We start from the raw sequence: 20,408 nt of genomic DNA, 5'->3' as shown, positions 1-20,408 counted from the left end.
TACAGAAAATTGTTGAGAGTATAAATGTAAAGATTGATGAACAATTCAGAGGAACTTCAAGGTATATAGACTCTGAACCGGTAACAGAAATTATGACAAATGAACCTACAATAAATCCACTAGTACAGAATGATGATCCAGTTACTCCGGTGTCATCAAAGGATTCCACAGTAATTGAAGAACAACAACAGACTAAGACACCCCGGTATGTAAGACTGAATCATTCTGAAGATCAGATAATTGGAAGCAAATTTAAAGGAGTCATGACAAGAGGATTGGCAAATGAAGAGGTATGTCTTATTTCTCAAATTGAACCATTATCTATCAATGAGGCATGTGAAGATAAATTTTGGATTAAAGCTATGGAAGAAGAATTGGGACAAATTGAGAAAAATAATACTTGGACATTAGTTCCCCGGCCTAAAAATAAAAATGTAATTGGAACCAAATGGGTATTTAGAAACAAACTCAATGAAGATGGTAAGGTTGTCAGAAATAAAGCAAGACTAGTGTGTAAGGGATATTCTCAGAAAGAAGGAGTTGATTACAATGAAACCTTTGCACTGGTAGCCAGAATTGAGGCAGTTAGATTATTCTTGGCCTTTGCAGCTCACAAGGATTACAAAGTTTATCAAATGGATATTAAATGTGCATTTTTGAATGGAGATCTTGAAGAGGAAGTCTATATTGAACAACCTGATGGATTTTCCTTGATAGATGACAATGATATGGTTTGCAGATTAAGAAAAGCTCTGTATGGATTAAAACAAGCTCCAAGAGCTTGGTATGCAAGATTGGATAAGTATCTTTTAAAGATTGGTTTTACTAAAGGAAATGCAAATAGAAATTTATATTACAAAGTAACTAATGATGACATCTTGATTATGGAAGTATATGTTGATAAAATAATCTTTGGAGGAGAAAATGGATTATGCAAAGAATTTTCTCTTGAAATGCAGCATGAATTTGAAATGTCTATGATCGGAGAAATAAAATTCTTTTTAGGATTGCAGATTTTACAGACTGATAAAGGCATATTTTTGAGTCAATCTAAGTACTTGAAAGAACTACTTAAGAAATTTGGGATGGAGAACTCTAAACCGGTAAGCACACCTATGACTACAAATGACAAATTATCTCAAAGGGATGAATCTACACCTGTTAATCCAACTAGATACAAATCTATGATAGGAGGTTTACTGTATTTGACACAAACCAGACCTGATATTATGAATGCAGTATGTATAGTTTCTAGATTTCAGAGTAATCCTAGGGAAAATCATGAATCAGCAGTAAAAATGATTTTCCGATACTTACAAGGCACAACAAATCTTGGATTATGGTATCCTAAAGATGACAATTTTGATCTATATGCATACACAGATGCAAATTGGGCAGGAGATGTGGATGATAGAAAAAGCACCACTGGAGGAGCATTCTTTCTTGGAAAGAGATTAGTTTCTTGGTTAAGTAAGAAACAAAGTTGTACATCTTTATCAATAGCAGAATTAGAATATGTTGCAACAGCAACAAACTGTACACAGGTACTTTGGCTTAAGCAAATATTGAAAGACATAAAGGTAAAATGCAAGGAACCTATTACTATATATTGTGATAACACTGCAGTAATTGATATATCTAAGAATCCAGTATTACATTCTAAAACAAAACATGTTTCTATCAAACTGAATTTTCTAAGGGAAAAAGTTGAAGAAAAGGAGATAAAACTGGTTTATGTGAATACTAAAGAACAACTTGCAGATATTTTCACAAAACCTTTGCCTAAGGAAACTTTTGAATATCTCAGAGATCAGCTCGGAGTCTTACCTCCATCGGTAGAGACTTAGACAGTTGATGATTGTCATCAACCGACAGAATTAAATGGACAAATCTTTTATTTCGGTATTTTATGAGGAAGCTACTTCTCAGGGGGAGTAGTTGGTATATTGAGTTGGTTGGTATTTTGCATGAACTTGACTTTTTGTAACTTTGGCATTTGATGTCAAAGGGGGAGAGATATATGGAAAAACATTGGGGAGAGATATATGGAAAAATGCATTATCTTTTTGAGGAGAGATTGGTATGTATTGAAAATAAATCTTTGGATAAACACATGTTACTCCCAGGGGGAGAAATGGAGATTGTTCGTTTTTGTACTTGGCATTTCTGTTTTGGCACTTTGATGGTTTTTCCATCTTCTGTTGCCATCAATGCCAAAGGGGCAGATTGTTGGTATTTTGGTATGGTTTTGTCATTGATGTCAACACCTACTAAATACACCTACTTTGGAGATCCAGCAACATTCACCGGCAAACAGTAAACTGTGCAAACAGTTACCGATATATGGTTAACCGACAGGATATAATGTTCACTGGTACCTGCAATGACATGGAAGACACTTGGTAATGTTGAAGACATCATGTGGACACTTTATTTTGAAGTAATAATCATTGGTATATTCTTATTTGCATATTTTCTTTTACCGACAAATAGGTCCAGGTTATCTAGGGTTACACCGGCAGGTTTATCTTTTCCAGATCAGCATGGCACACTATGGAGATGATTTATTGTTGTTGTAAATGCATTAAGCCGACATGTTCAATCGGTTATTGCATCGGATATTGTATTGTTTGTAAAATGTTTTTATTGTAATATCTTGTAGAGCCGACCTACTAAAATTGGTCTTAGGGTATGGTATAAATGTAAGATCTTATTTGTAAGATCAAGTGTGGAATGCAGAAAAGATTTAAGGAAGGGTATATGCAAGATCAAGCAGGGATATACATGAAGACATCATTTGAAGGTGAAGTTAGGTTTTTGTAGAAGCATATCAGCATTACACCGGTACTGAATCCAGCATATGAAGATGCTATTTTGTGCAGTACATTCTCATTGGATTTAACCATCCAACTGTAGTCAGTGTGACTCCCATTTGTGATTGAGCAATGAGCTCTAGGTTGTTGGCCTTTCTGCATGTGCAGACCCCTCTTTGTACACTTACTATCTGCAATAGTATCATCTGATTGTGGGTAAGGTTTCCCACCATGGTTTTTCCCCTTACAGGGTTTCCACGTACAAATATTGGTGTCCTGTGTTGTGGATGACTTTGTGCTTATGTTTCATGCATTAATTCTTACCGGTACAACAATTTTCTGTTAACATTGTCTACCCGCATACTTAACTGATTACCGATATTAAGCATTAAGTTGGTTAATAAGTTTTTGGTTTGAATTTATTTGACAACTGATTCACCCCCCCCTCTCAGTTGTCTCCGGGACCTACATTGATAACACATGACAAACTACTAGGAAAATAATTTTACAAGTGCCAAGTTTGATAGACAATAAATCTCATGTCACCACTTAACCAAAGTATATAAGAGGCACCATTTCTATAAACTAATTGGACTTGAAATATTTGTAATCATATACATGAAAAGTGTAAAAAAATATGGTTTTCTAGTTGGTTAAAGTTTGAAGAAGGTTATGAGAATCTTGGGGCCCATATTGCAATGTTAATTGGAACAAGCCAAAGAGGCCATATAGATAAGAAAAATTGCAAAAAAATGGGAATAAAGTGAATCCTGACCAACATTTACACTCCTCAAGCCCCAACAAGATTAGGGCACTTGCTAATTGTAGGGTCAAAATCCTACACTAGAGATTGGGATTATGGTTCCGAACCCCATACAACAATAACCTCCACTCATCCATACTCATCTGCTTACATTGACCATTTTTATTAAATTAATTTTTTTTACCATATATACTTTTTAAATGAATTATTATAAAAGGAATGTTTATTATAATAAAAATAAGTAGATAAAATTTGGAGGAAATTAGAAAAATAGGAAGGAAATATAAATATTTGCATGGAACCATGACATAAAGCCCGCATATGTTTTACAAATTTCTAACAAATAAACACACTTATATATTCAACATGTATTTTAAGATGGAAAGTAGAAATCTTATTTTAAAGAAAGAAATAAAAATTACCTCAACAATATTTCTAGTAGCATTCCAAAGTGATGGTAGAGTCCTACCACCAATATGAGTCTTTCCATCAATGTTCAAGTTTTGGAATCTCACTTCAACTGTTGGCAATTGTACTCCTACTCTAAAATACCAAACATCAATACAATATTAATCTCATATTGTCCAATTTATGAATTATTATAATCAGTCCTTTAAAAATATAAAATTTTACGAAGGAAACAAATGTTATACTAATTCTAAATAATTTAGTTATATATGTCTACATTCTAGTTAAATATCATTCAATTATATGATCAAACAATAATAGTAATTATACACCTCATCCACATTGAATATAGTAAATATTAATCTTATTTTGTTTATCAAAATTAACCTATAACAATAGAATGGAATAGTCATAATTATAAAGTTGAAAAACTAAACTCACAAAACTATAAAATTGATTAGTGACCAACTTATAAGTAGAAATAAATCTTAAATTAAAATAGATTAAATATATAATCTTTAGAAAGAATCAAATATATGAAATTTTGTTTATTATACCTTAAAAAAATTGGTTAAAAAAATATTTAAGAATCTAAAGCTCGATACTATAAATTTTTCGATTTGTCTATGGAGATAGCCACCTAAGATCTAAAGGCCTAATGGAAAGCAGTGAAATGAGAAGACTGATATGACAAGAATAAATCGTATTTCTATCAAGAATGCAAATAGAATGAATGCCAATGTGAGGGATAACATAGAATAATTTAATGATAAGTGTCTTAATCTTACTAAAGAGACATAAAGTGATAACTTATCATCCATTTGAGGTGGAAAAGTGATAATTATTCACTAAAAGTGGGAAGTATCTTATATGCTCCCTAAGTAAACTTAAGTAACATGTCTGATTAGGACCTAGGTGTCAAACTTACTAGGTATAACATTAGGTACAATACCCCTTTTACACCAACATAAATAAATAAATCATAGCAAGAAAAAATGAACTATTCTTTAAACACAAAACACAAAACTAGTTTCACAATAGAAGAACCGCAACAAATATAAAGTTACATGAAAAGTATGTCTTCTCAAAAATATTTATTTAGTTTTTTTTTCATTCATTTTTTAATATATACTATTATATTATAATTAACAATAAAAGTATTCATTCAACAAAAAAATTTAAATATAACTAGTTTTAAATAATTTATAAAATATACTTAAATATGCCAAAACAAATATGATAATATACTTTCAAAAATGAATTTTGATTTCTAATTTTTAGAGACCTATACAACTAGTATTCTCTAGACCTAATATGCTAGTTTATTTTATTTACTCTGACCACCAATTACTATAGTTATTCTAGGTACTAAAAATTGTCATTAGCTTGCGACAATGGTTTTGACTAATTATTTGTCTGTGTTGATTGGGTCATCGTAATTACTCAATTAGTGAATGTTATTCTTCTCTCTTTTGATAATTAAATAGTTTTAAATAATTTAATTATTTTTTCTTTCGATTCATTCTTTTACCGTAATTGGCTATCTCTTTCGTCATCTAATTGACCTAATTAATTGTTCTTTCGTCTCTTTGTTTTGAACTGATTATTCATCTATGATAAATAATTGTTTAATCTTTTATTAACTCTTCTTGCTAGGTTAAATAATTATTTAATCTGTCTTCATTTTAAAACTCTCATAATTAAATAAATTTTTATATTTAATTATTGCTAATATGTGGGTGAGAATAAATAAATTTAATTTATTTATTTTACTCTGGACTTTCTACTCTATCTTACCTACTTTCTAACTCTTTCATTTCCAATTTCCTCTCTACTTCACTCTTACGTGTTCCCTATTTCTCTCACCTTTCTATCCACTTCTCACTCCTACTTGCTTATTTCATCCATCTCTCTTTACTTAACTCTTCCTCCCAATCGATCTCCTCCCTTCATTTCTCAAAATCTTGAATTGATCCTAGTCGTTCATCCAATCCTCAATCATCTATAAACTCGAATCAAATTTTCATTTGAAAACCAACCATATCTTTGATATCTTCTTGCTATTATCACATCATTCTGAGCTTTTGAATTTTCTTTTGTGCACATAAAAATCTAAGAGCCTTTTGGAGAAGATTAAGAGGACAACGGAGATTTCATGAATTCGATGCAACATGGTTTATTGTTTTTGTTTTGCTTTTAGCATTTTGAATTCAATTTCTTCATTGGTTAAGTAGGTTTTAGCATTGAAATTTGAGTTTGTAGCTGCTCTAATGTTTCTTTTCTTTCTTCCCCATTTCCTACATGACTGCTATCATAACTTCTCATTTAAAAATAAAAATAAAATAATATATGTAAGGTTTGAAGGAGGTCAAAGTTATGGGAAGAATGTTGCATATTATAGGATAGAGGATAGTGATAGGAGATTTTATCATTTTTAATTTTAATAGGTATCCTCAAGAGATTTTCTAGTTGAATATTAAGATTTATATTAGTAGACTTTGTATATCTTACTATATATAAATATCCATTTTGATATGATTCATAATGTTTATAAAACTTCTATCTGACATGGTAGATGCCCTCACAAAGTTAGATGTGGGATGTGTAGTTGAAAGTTTAATCAAGAAAATCATAAATAAGGGGAAAAAAGTGAAATTTCAATTAATAAACTAATGATCTCTATCTCACACACCATTCATAATTTTTTTTTATGAAATACCTCATAAAAATTTGGCCTCAAGGAATGCTAGAATGATAAGAAAATGTAAAAAGACTTTGTTGAAAAGGCCTTAGAGGTTTAAATGAGGAAATTTATAATAATATATGGCTTACCTACACTTGTATAGGAGCTTTGGATTATAGTATGGATACCACTTCCTATCCCTACATCCTTCACAAACTTTTGTGCAAAATTCAATGAAGATGAATTATGTATGAACTCTCTCTTGAATGATTTTAATTAATGGAAATCAACCCTTTATTCTTGTGTGAACTAAATTTTGAATTTCTTGTAGTTTCATATTATCTTATGGAAAGGTAAGTGTAGCTTTTCTAATTTATGAAGATTAATTAAATTGATGCTCTTTGATCAATATTAAAAAAATTCATACATTCAATTATATACTATTATTGATGTTAATAAAAATAACTTATGTCCATGGCTATTTATTTATATTAATTGGAATGTTGTTTAAAACACTTAAAAGCATTGATAACAATATATCATGTATACATGATAACTAGCTATTCTCTCTTAATTGCATATTTTCTTCCTTCCTTTTGATAGACTGTTGTAGTGTTAAATGTATATATATTTTAATGCTTATTAATATATAATTAGATAAGTTTAATAAATCCATATATATAAAACTAAACAAAAATTTCTATATTACCATAGTGGTTTGGAATATTCATGAGTTATATTTTGATCTGATTATCACAACGTTCAGTATTCTTGTAATTTTCTATTTGATCTGGATAATTTTTTATTATTTTATTACTGTCTTTGTTTATGATCCAATGATTAATGAGTGATTGGTTAATTGAATGAATACCCTTGATTGCATGATTTAAGGTATTGGTGAGTGACAATGTAATGGAGTTTGATTTGATGTTTGAATGAATATTGATTTGATAGAATGGTTTGTTGATTGATTGCTTGCTTGATTTGAATGATAGGAATGATGATTGATAAGTGATAATTGAATGATTGGAATGATCTCTCTATACTTCATTGGTGAAAGGGACACCACCTTTCATAAGAATTGGGTCACCACCCTTCATTAGAATTGAGTCACCACCCTTCATTGCTACCTTTTAGAATAATATATTATTTTCCAATTGTTCTCTCTTTCTCTTCTTCAAATGAGACATGTTGGACATTGCTACTGCTAGGATATGTTGTTGTCATTGATGTCAACATATTCCTGCTCCGGTGATTGCAGATTGGTTCATTGTGATTATGGTTTGGTGTATGGAGTATCTTTAGTATCATTATATTCTTCTATACCGGTGTTGGTGATCCAGAAATCTTAATTGATCATATCATATGATCCGGTTTTGCAGTTTATTTATCTAATCAGTGCTTTGCAGAGTTCAGTATTTCCTCTGGTATATTCTAGTGTGATCAGATCTTGAGCTGAGTCTTTGGGAGATTGTTTGGGATGGTCTAGTGTATCTTCATTTCAGATGGTTCATGATTTGGTGCTCCACAAGTTATCTTCTTTGTGACAGTTGTTGTTGTTTGAGTGTTCTTGAGATTCAGATATTGATCGATGAAGATTTGATAAGTGGTGTTGGTGAAGCTGTTATTGATGATTCTAACGTGCTTGCTAGTGTTTCCTAATTGTGTCCTATTTGTGTTGATGATCTGCATTGATCGTTGTGTGAGTTTTTGGTAATTTTTGGTGAATCGGTGATGTTCTTTGTGTTATGTAGTATTCCTGATGGTGTAGCGTGTTGCGGTTGATCTTGGCATGATTTTTGGTGCTGATGAGTGTCTAGGAATTTGAATTAGGTCCATGCTATGCCATGTAAATCATTATATTGGTCTGGTGGTCGATCTTTGTATCATGTGATGTAATTTTGAAATTGTGAGTTGAGGGTTTAGCCGACCTTGTTGTCAAGGTTGATGAATTGTATAAATAGGTGATATTGTCATATAATTTAGGTCTTGTGGTTGTGTTTGCATTATCAGAGAGTGGTGTATGTGTGATCAAGTGATTCATCATTCAACACTGTGATTGAGAAGAGTTTGGTGTTGCAGAGCAGACATTGTGCTTAACTGGAACTATCATCAAGCATTTGGAGATTCTATTATTGCAGTTCATTCGTTCCAGATTGTAGTCTAAATCTTGTTGTAAGTTAGTGAGACTTCCATGAGGGTTGTATCCTTCTGTGTCATTATCTTTTGAGCAGTGAGCTCTAGGAAGTGTGCTTGAATGCATGTGCATTCCCCATTGTAATATTTTCACACACTATTGCAGAGTATCATCTTACTGTGGGTAGGTTCCCACTGTGATTTTTCCCTTAACCAAGTTTTCCACATCAAGATCTTGGTGTTGTGTGTTGTGCTATCATCTTTCTTATCTTTGTTATTGCTGTAGTTTATCAGATCTATTTTTTGTGATTAAGTTTGTAGATCCGGTGAAAACTGATTCATCCCCCCCTCTCAGTTTTCCCTCATTGTTGTTGCCAACAAGACCTTCTTTCCTTTATATCTTCCATTGTGAGGGAGAAGTTGCACCCCTTCATCATGCCTTTCCTTTGCAAGGGTCACAACCTTCTATATTAAACTCATAATTTGAATTTCTATTCCTCCCTCTTCATCTTAATTGCTTACTCTCTTTATACCTTCATCTCTCATTAAGGAGACACATCTCTTTGAAAAAAGCTATCCCTTTAAAGTGTCACGTCTCCTCATTGTTGTCTTATTATTTAATTTGGATCTACACTTTTGGTTGTATATTAAAACTCTCTCCTCCAAATGAAGTTCTCTCCTCCTTTTTATACCTCATGCTTGAGGGAGTCATAAATTTTCACTTTATGCCTTTTGACCATTCATTAACCTTAATTAAAATTTAATTATTTTTATTCTATTGTTTTATATTTTAATTTTATTCTTTTATATTGTAAAATTCTATTATTAATACTTATATTAAATCCTATTTCAAAATGGGTACATTACATTGGTATTGATTTTTTTTTTTTTTTAAACTTCCTATCAATGACCCCAACAAAACCTAACCAAGGTCATACCAATGAAACCAATGTTAGAAATAAATATGAAGGTGACAGACCGAAGTTTTGTTTCCAAAGGATTTCTGCTAGTTGTAGTCTATAATCCCAGACTCGGTCCTATTGAGGTGGTAATCAAATGTATTTTGGATATAATCTAAGCACATAATCAAAAATAAAATATCACATACATTATTGGGAGAACAAAATAGATCTTTATATTGATATCTAAATATGCAATGTAAATTCCTTATATCTCCTTTATATTCTATCAATATTTCTATATTCTATCTAGATATGTCACAACCCTCCTTTATCACTTTTTGATTTGATGCAATTCTATTATGTTTTTTGGTTAAGCTATTAAAAATGATTGAATAAATGTTATAAAAGAATAAAAATAATAATAAACACACACACACACACTTGGAGAGTATAATTCAAAGGCATTATTTTTATTTTTATTTATTTTTTTCCCACTCCCAATTATGGCACATGTTGTAGGAGGAATTAGAAGCTTCTAGAGGAATCTCCACCACCTTGCATGTAACTCCCCCACTAAGTTTTTAATCAATTTGCATTAGTCCAATATTGGAAAAGAATCTCTTTTTTAATTAAATTCTCTAGATAGTGGAATTGAGGGATTTTTCTTATAAAATTGTATGCAAGTTTCAAAGAAAGGAGTTGATTATGTTTTGAAGAAAATTTCCCAAGCTTTTAGTAGTAGGATCTTCTTGGTAGTCTCATTTTCGTTGCAGGATTTGTTAAGTTATTGTTTGAAAGATTTCTCTCAAGTGGCAAGGAAGGATCTAAGGAGGATAGCTAGAGGATTCAACATCAAGCTTCAATAAGCCAGGTTCTCTTCTTGTTATTTCACATTCCCATATGAGAAAATGGTATTATCCAAAAATATAGCTTCTAGATCTTCCTTTATAAAATTTTCTTTTGTGATAATATTGAAAAGATAGCTTATTTATTTGTTTAATTTTTCCTTAGAGAAGAAATATCAGATCTTTCTTGTATGTGAAAGATAGCTTTATTATTTGTTTTAGAAAATATCAGATCTTGCTTTTCTTCTCTCTATTTCATTTATTGGATTGGAATTTTAAATGTAATTCTTTTCTTACATTAAAAATCTTACTTCCCTACGAATAGAAAATGCCTGATAATAAGATATAAATCTCAGGTATCCATTTCTCTCTGAAAATAATCCTTTGTGTTATTCATATCTGTGAATAATTCCTTATTCTCATTTGATTTCATGAATATTTTTATCTGGTTATACACTTCTCTCTGTGAATATTAGTTGCAATGGAGGAATATATTTCTCTGTGAATAATCCTTTGTGGAAATCTAATTATCTGTTTATTTGCTGAAGCAAATCTCTCTCTGTTTTTATTTCCTGTGAAATCAATTTCTAATTATTTGTTTATTTGCTGAAGCAGATCTCTCTCTGTTTTTATTTCCCGTGAAATCAATTTCTAATTATCTGTTTATTTGCTGAAGCAAATCTCTCTCTATTTTTATTTCTTGTGAAATCAATTTCTAATTATCTGTTTATTGCTGAAGCAAATCTCTCTCTATTTTTATTTCCTGTGAAATCAATTTCTAATTATTTGTTTATTGCTGAAGCAAATCTCTCTCTATTTTTATTTCATGTGAAATCAATTTCTAATTATCTGTTTATTTGTTGAAGCAAATCTCTCTATTTTTTCCTGTGAAGTCAATTTAAAACAATTACCTACCTCTACGATAACTTGATTATCTATTTTATTCATGTTCTTATTTTCATAAATACTCTTTTTGTTTATATATATATCAATAAATAATTGGGAATGTAAACCATATATATATATAATTTATTTCAAATGATAAAATATATTAAATGTTGCAAAGTGATTATATTTTAGCAAATGACATGTTCTCGAAAATTGTTTCAAAAAAATATCGGGCAACGTGCATGGGGGAGGCGGTTATTGTAACTGCCGGGGAAGTGGTACCCTCCACTTCCCTTGCGGTCACTGTCACGACAGTGGCAGCAGGGTAGTGGAGGGGACCATGGGGTCCCCTCATCACTACGGGCCTGCTTCCACAGATCCGCAGTGGTGATGGGACCCGTGGGCCCCACTCCCCACTAACCCTTAAACAAAAAAATTTGCCTATCTTTTCCTTTTTTTTAATATTAATTTATTTTAGGTTTTTTTATAAATATAAATGTATAAATTGCAATTTAGAAATTGCTAATTTTTTTTCCTTAGTATAAACTTTAAGTTATTAAATTTAACTTAGAAAAATTTATAGATATTGGGGATTATTGTGGAGTAAATTCATAATTAATTTATCTATAGTAAATTTTATAATTGTAAATTATATTATATCAAATATTATAATTAGAATCATTCAATCTATTAAGATCCATTGGGGCACTTAGTTGGCATATAGCAATTAATTCATATTAATATAATTCGAACCAAATGTCTAAGCGAGTTGCTATTTTTGGGACCAGTGGCTCTACAAGTGATTTTTCTCATGGTATAAATCAACACATTTCTCAAACTTGCATGTAACTTACGCTATCCTTGCTTCATGCGAATTACTTATACTTTATTTGCATTTATTAATGACAAAGTTACATTTTCTTCATCTTCATGCAAGTCACACGTTTAATTATTAATATGCAAGTTTCATAATTGTCATTTTTACGCAAGTTATATTTCAAGTTTCGAATAATAAATAAGTTAGTTATGGTTTTTATTCTACGTGATTCATCAAGTAGTTATTTCAATTAATTAAATTATACATGTTCAATTAAGTAATTGTTTTCAAGTATGATGTTTTCATAGCTCTTAGTTAGAAAACTAAATAAAGGAAGATGGAAACCAAAACCTAGCAGCGTTTGGTATATACAGTGCCTCTGGGTCACGCTTACGAGTAATGTCGTTGTGTTGAACTACTGCACTTAACGCCTAATAAAGCTGCATCAACGACATCTGTGGCATTGTCCCTATAAATTGTCGAGGAGTAATAAGGGGCACTTGGAAGTTAAAATCCAAGGGGCGGGTAATCCCTCTTGGATCAATAATCTAACAAGATAATCCTTAAATGATTTTACATCTGTTGAGTTAAACCATAGTAAACCCCCTTTAGGGTTGATTAAGTAAAATGATTTTATGAAATTGATTTAATCTGAAGAGATATTGGTGATTGACAATTTGGTCAAGGGTGACGCTTATGATAGGTGTTAGGATGTAGTTGTTTTAGGCCACAAACAATAGGCCATCCTGAGCCTTTGTTTAAGTGCTACCACTGTGGGTAGCAACCACAGAGAAACTGTCTGGGACATTGACCCTAGAAAGGGTTGTGTACCCACTAATCAATTTACATCAAACCATAGAGTAGGAAATAGAACTACATACTTTACGCCTTGATCCTGTGCCGAAACGGGTATGTAGGCAGTCTTGGGACGAAGTTGTCCCTAGTACTCAGGCATTCGTGGGTGGGGTCTAGGCTTGGTAAGAAGAAGGATTGAGTAAGAATCCTAATTTGAAGGATAAGTATAATAAAAAGGAAAAATTAATTCAATTCATACTCGGAAGGAATCCCGTATGGATTCGCTTGACTTCCCAAGGCTTTAAGCCAAATTCCGAGGCGGAATTCAAGCTTGTAATATGTTATTTAATTACTCCTAAGGACGACGACCTCGGTGCACTTCTATTAGAAGAGTGTAGTAATTAGTGAGTGGCTCAAGACCCGAATGGTCCCAATGAGTCTAAGTCTCTGGCCAGAGCACCTCCTATCCCAATTGGATTGATGCCTACCCCATATGGGTAGATGCCTATCCCGTATTGGATAGATGAAATATTATGTCCCGTATGGACAGATGCCTAACCCGTATGGTTAGATGCTCATCCTGGATGGATGAATGCCTAATCCAAATGGATGGATTCCCAGAGTATGCGATTGAATCAAACACAATGATTAAATTAAACAAAGAAAAAAGAATGGTCAATTTTGTTGGGTTAATCAAGGTGGGTTATTACAAGATATCTCAGTTACTTGGGTCACTTAGTGACTCTAGATATCATATCTATATGTATATCTCCCATTAGGGACACAACCCTTATTTGATCTCTTTATAAACTAACTTATCTCCTAAGATATCTATTCTAGAACTTTATTACCAGATTACACACTTATCTCTTCGGACCAGTGTCTATATCTAGTTTTTCAGACAATGGTGAGTCTAACATGGTATCAAAGCTTTAGATTTATGAACTCCTCAAATTTGAGACATAATCAGGTAGGAGATTTTTCTTGGTACAGTTTAGGGAGAGAAAAAACCCACTATTGAGTCTTGGGGATTGAAAACCCCTATTTTCATATATGATACTCCATATTTTGGAGAAAATATTTTTTGGATATTTTTGAGGACTTAGGCAAGTTGTGAAAAAATGTTTGTATAGTTGTACAAAATCCATATGCTTGTATGGATCATACCTTATTGTTTTGACAAGGTTTATGTAGGTGGATCTATGATACTAGGTGACATAATTTGTAGAATATTCATTCCATGCAAGAAGGTACAATCACTAGAATTAAGTTTGCATCATCTAGCATATGCTAGCATAATCAGTTAATCATGTCAATACGATTTTTATTTGTTTATGAATTTTTTTTTTTTATAATTATTATTTATTCCCAAATCATGGTATAGCAGGAGTCATTGTTCTTGTGAACAATAGTTATAGGAGGAGCTAATTGTTTGGGCAATAAAACCACCACCACCACCTTGAGTGACATCATCTCCACTCACCACCCACCCTCAAGTGGCACTATTTTTTTATAATAATTGTAGCACAACCAATTACATTGAGGGATCATCTAGCAACCCTCAAGGGGCTTATTTTATCCTGGTGTCAAAATTTTACAAATAAGATATCAATAAAAAGCTAGTTTTGATCACTTCAAAGTGATTCAAACCATTTTGCTAGATTTTTCTACACGTACAATTAATTTTGATTGAATTAAGATCTTTATTTTTGGCTTTTGAGATCATAACTTTTTTCCTATATCTCTTTTTTTTTACGATTCTTATTATAATGGAATGGAATTGAAAATATCTTTCAAGCCATCCAGACACTTTTTCCAAATTCAACATTAGATACATTTTATTCAATTTTTACCATATTTATATTTTGGATCATTACTTGGAATTGTTGGTGCTTGAGAATTTTTTTCTTTAATCAAATCACTACATTTCAACTGATTTATATGTATTGATATTTAATTTTATCATTTGAGGAGTGTATCATTATAATAATAATAGGTTATGCAACACATTCTAACTAAAAACAATTATGAGTCTTGAAAATAAATGCATCTTGACACATTATAGGTGGTTCAATATTTTCTTGCATCTTTATGGACTCATCCTTGAGCCAAATATACCTTGGAAGAAATTATTTTGGGGTAATAAATATGATCACGTAATAAGGTTGATTGATAGAAGTATTGGTGCTAACATCTTCTAGGATACCTACTATTAAATCTCAGGAACCAGATCTATATTGGACATAATCCTCCATTCTTATATAATCTTGCATTAGATTGCCTCATTCCACCTAATGATGTCAATAATCCACCCTTTGATTATGATACATTGGATGAGCTTGAATATGAAGAAGAGCTTGAGAATATTGATAATCAAGATACCTCTCATCTTGATCCTTCTTTTCCTATTGAGATCACAAATCCATTTTCTATTGCTTCATCAAAGTTTAAAGATGCTTCATAGAGAGCTTTCAACGATTCTTTGTAGTGGATAAAATATATCCTTTTAGATTCAATTTTATGGGATAATTACTTGACAAATATTTAAGACTTGTTAATGGAGTCTCACATTTTAGATTTGGAGGATAAATTTCAAAGGTTATCTCTCCTCTTTGATGACAACCGCATTATGGTTGTTGTCACATCGTCTTTGGCTTTGGATCTTGTTCAACATCAATTACCACTTTATCTTGGTTTATCACCTTCTATTTTGATTGGGCATGTGTATGATTTGATTTTGTCATCATCATCTACCAAGGGCATGGTGATTGATGAATAGATTTCAAAGAAATAATCTTCATCTATTTGGATTTTTCTTCCTACTAATTCCTATCTAGAATGGGAAGCATTTTTGCATTTTTACTTGGTTTTTCTTTCCAAAGGGATACATGTTGTTTATAGGCATTAGACATGTTTTTTCATTCAACATTTCTATAGGAGATTACACATTGTGGGGAGGGGGAGGGATCTATATAGTCTCTCTTTCCCTTTTATAGAGTTATTGATTGTATACCTATGATAGATGTAGTCCTTGGGGGATCATGACGAGCCCTCCATTCATAACTTTTTTATGTTTGTTTGTATCTTTCCTTTCTTTTGAAGAGAATTTTGGTACCACTCAATTTTCTCCTTTTCTCTATTTGTGAGATATTGCAATTGCAAATGGATACCTAACATGGCCAAGTAGTTAAGAACCATCATCATCATCATCATCATCATGGCCAAGTAGTCAAGACCCATCATCATCATCATCGTCATCGTCATCGTCATCGTCATCGTCATCGTCATCGTCATCATCATCGTCATCGTCATCGTCATCGTCATCGTCATCGTCATCGTCATCGTCATCGTCATCGTCATCGTCATCGTCATCGTCATCGTCATCATCATCGTCGTCGTCATCATCATCATCATCATCATCATCATCATCATCGTCATCCTCATCGTCGTCATCATCATCATCATCATCATCATCATCATCATCATCATCATCATCATCATCATCATCATCATCATCATCCTCCTTGTCGCCGTTGTCGTCATCGTCATCATCATCGTCGTCGTCGTCATCATCATCATCATCATCATCATCATCATCATCACCATCATCATCATCATCATCATCATCATCATCATCATCATCATCATCATCATCATCATCATCCTCATCCTCATCCTCATCGTCATCGTCGTCGTCGTCGTCGTCATCATCATCATCATCATCATCATCATCATCATCATCATCATCATCATCATCATCATCATCATCATCATCATCATCCTCATCCTCATCGTCATCGTCATCGTCATCGTCCTCATCGTCATCGTCATCGTCATCGTCATCGTCATCGTCATCATCATCATCATCATCATCATCATCATCATCATCATTTCTACTCTCATGGGAATTTTTTGTTGGTTTTCTAGGTGATGTTAGGAGTTTGATTCCATTGGTGACTCTAACAATACTTTGGTCAAGAATGAGAAATAATTTTTTTTCAACTAACATGCATAATCTTAAAAATCTTATAAAGTTGTTAGATATGCCTTAAAAGATATAATAGAAGAATGTCAGACCTATGTATGATGTGGGCAGAACATATCAAAGGAGGTGTGATCAAGGAGTACATCACAGGAAACTCTTGACCCATCAAGGAAATCAAACATCAATGTGGTTTAAGATGATGTATGGTGTGAGGTATGATGTCTTGCACACAATCCTAGTCAATGAACAATTGCTCTAGTATTGTACATAAGAAGAGATGGAGTATGGGGGATGTCAAGGAGGGTAAATATCTATATAAGAAGATGAGGATTAGAAGGTAAGTTTATGCTATATTCTACTTATTATATAGAGACAACCAATATTACTCATCATATTACTCTAACTATTAGTTTGACTATAACAAAAGAAGGGAAGTTGTGGAGTGTTATTATCGACAAATCTTTTTTGATGATGAGGAAGAAGAATATTCTTAGGCAATAATCTTGAATCATGTTCCCCTAGATAAATTCTACAAAAAAATTATAAAGTTGAAAAGTAGACTAGTTATGAGATCAAAGCACTTATGGTTCTTTTTGTGGCCCAAGTTAAAAGTTACTATAATTTGAGAAGGAAATTTAGAATAAAATAACAAGAAGTTCGAAGAAGAATGGGTGAAACCTTGTGATGAAAATGAAAGTGAACTTAGAAAAAAATTAGTACCATCATTGTTGGAAACATATCAAAATTTTAAGATCCCAAATGTTAGTAAATCTTCCCTTGATTCTTAATCTAAAGTTAAAGATTATGTTACTTATAATAAGAAAATCCCAATTGACCTTTAAGTTCCTCATCTAACAAGCACATAAAGAAGGTATTCTTTGCTACATAGTGCAAGGAAATCTCTAGGTCTAGCATGTCTTTAGTTTTTTCCTTAAGTGTGTGCAAGCTTTAAGATTTTTTCAGAGTTTCAAGTCTTCCCCTCCTTGCATAACTTTCCTCCAAACCTTGCCTTTGCGTCCTTTTCCATTTGGGAGTTCAAAGTTTTCCTTTCAATCACACCTTTCCTTAAACTCCAATTTTATTTTGTCTTAACTAGATTTGCGTAATTTCATCTCCTATGCGCCCCTCATATGTTGGAGAGCTCAAAAGCCCCAAATATTTCTAATTCTAGGATGTCTCTAGTCCTTTCCTCAAGTGTGTGCAAGTTTTCATAGTTTTGACATTTCAGGGTTTTCTCTCCTACCATACCTATGGACTCCAAATCTTGCATTTGCCTCATTTTCCTATGAAGATTTTAGAGTTTTCCTTTTGGTCACACCTTTCTTTTGACCCTTGCTTTTTGTTTATCTTTGTTAGAATTGCAAGCTTTACCTTATTGACATGTCTTTCCTCATAACCCTACACATCAATGCTTTGCACTAAGTTACCATTTAGAGTTAGAATGTCAATAAACTTCTTATTTGCATCTCTAGTGGCATGAGGTACAACATCTCCTTGATTTGCAACTCCTTAACTTTTTCTCTAGTATATCTTTTGGAGCAAGACTTGTAAAACTCCGTTTCCTTTCTCACCATCCTTGTTGGTAGACATTATGAATCGTTCTAATCCTCACTTCTTGATCATTTCTACCATACCTTTTTTGAAGTTTAAGTTTCAATCATTTTTCTTTTTTAAAACAAAACACCTATTTATTATGTGAAAGATTGATAGAGATAGGATACCGGTTTAAATCATAGTCATTCTATGACTTCAAAAATAATTCAAACTGCCAATAGGTAATATTCAATGTTGAGAACATTTCATTTCAATGCTTCCTGGTAAAGTCATTGAGCAAATATTGAAAAGTCGCTAGATTTTTCAGTTGTCTTGTTTATTTAAGTCCAAATCATATTTAGCAGTTTCTTAGATTACCAGTGACGATGAAGCTTGAGAAAATGTGAAGCTTACATTCATGCAGATTCGTGTAGAAAGAAAGCATTCATTCATTTATTTATTCTGTCTTGTTTGTTAGTTTATTTGCATGGAGAGAGATGCACATGATGTGAAAGAGAATTTTCAATGCCATTTAATATTAAAACCTTGTTTGTTCAATCAAACAATCTCATTCATTGAAAGCCTCCTAGATGATTCGGCTAGTATAATAACTTCTCATACACGCAATGACATGACATCAGATTGTTTTCTCACAGGAATATACATTAACTTCTACTAACTTGTCCTATCTGGACACTATATTAAAAGATAAACAGAATAATAAAAGCTTGCTTTCTTTGCAAGTAACCACCAACTCCTCTATTTATCATAATCTTTCATTTAATTAATTAATTTTGTTCTATAGTCTATGATATTAGGGAACGGTTTAAATCACACACACTAAGCTTACATTTTTAGGCTTAAAAGTGTTAAACACTCAGAGTTGACTGACATTTTCTAGTCTTAATATGGTGCTTAAAGTGCGTGGTCACACTAAGAATACACTTCGAGGCTTAAAAGTGTTAAACACTCAGAGTTGACTAATATTCTCTAGGCTTAATATGTTGCTTAGTGTGTGTGGTTTAAGGCTGAGAGAATCTATGTTCGAGTCTACGGATAGCTTATAGTATATGAGACTAGAGGCACCTAACTAAAATCTTAGCTCCTACGAAATTTGAAGTGACTAATCTTTCAAGAATACAAGTTCTCTACCATGAAACAAAACTTAAAAAAGAATATAAGACGCATGACCTGTAAATTCATTCAATCCAGATGCGATTCACTGGTTTTACTTACTTGTCAATTCTTCTCTTTAGCTTGTTTAGGAACTCCCCATTACCCTTTTCTGTGTCCTGCAACAGTTTCTCAATCAGCAGGTGCCTCTCCACAGGCTTGAGATGAGCCACATCCACAACATGCTTGTTTATGACCTTGCCTGTCTCATCATAATCCTTGAAGATTGAAGATCTGATTCTGTCATATGTTGGAAGCCTTTCAATGGCTGCCCAATGAAGAGCCTCCTCATCATCTACAAAATCTGAGGTCTGGCTGAAAACCCCACTGCTTCTTTTGCTTCCAAAGCTAAGCCTTCCACTCCTCAGCATTCTCATGCTTCTCCCCACCTCTGATATTTCCTCTCTCAAGGAAGAAGACCCACCATTTTCAGACACCAACTCACTCATTTTGATCTTCTTGCTTGTATATATGCTCTGTATATATACTCTGTATATATGCTCTGGTGAATATCTATGCCTTAGTCCAAGCTTGCAGAGCCTCCATGAATGGGCTGTTAAGATATTCTATGCCTTCCTCATTTTGATCTTATTGCTCTGTATTTGCTCAAGATATATATGCACTCAAGCTCAGTGAAATTTATAGTGGTTAAACATCATTGAGTTGA

General features: G+C 32.5%; 1 protein-coding gene across 1 annotated transcript in view; it reads right to left on the bottom strand.

Moving 5' to 3' along the window:
- LOC131076779 (ABC transporter G family member 35) overlaps positions 1 to 20,190 on the bottom strand; it is a 152,618-nt gene extending 132,428 nt beyond the window's left edge. Inside the window, exons 1-2 of the mRNA XM_059214035.1 lie at positions 19,805 to 20,190; positions 4,005 to 4,119 (exon numbers count right to left, since the gene is read on the bottom strand). Coding sequence (XP_059070018.1) covers positions 4,005 to 4,119; positions 19,805 to 20,190 — 501 coding nt within the window. The remainder of the gene's footprint in view (positions 1 to 4,004; positions 4,120 to 19,804) is intronic.
- Between the last annotated feature and the right edge of the window lie 218 nt (positions 20,191 to 20,408).

Source organism: Cryptomeria japonica, chromosome 11 (genome assembly GCF_030272615.1).
Source record: "Cryptomeria japonica chromosome 11, Sugi_1.0, whole genome shotgun sequence".
Taxonomy (NCBI): domain Eukaryota; kingdom Viridiplantae; phylum Streptophyta; class Pinopsida; order Cupressales; family Cupressaceae; genus Cryptomeria; species Cryptomeria japonica.
This window is presented reverse-complemented; position numbering and strand designations above follow the sequence as displayed.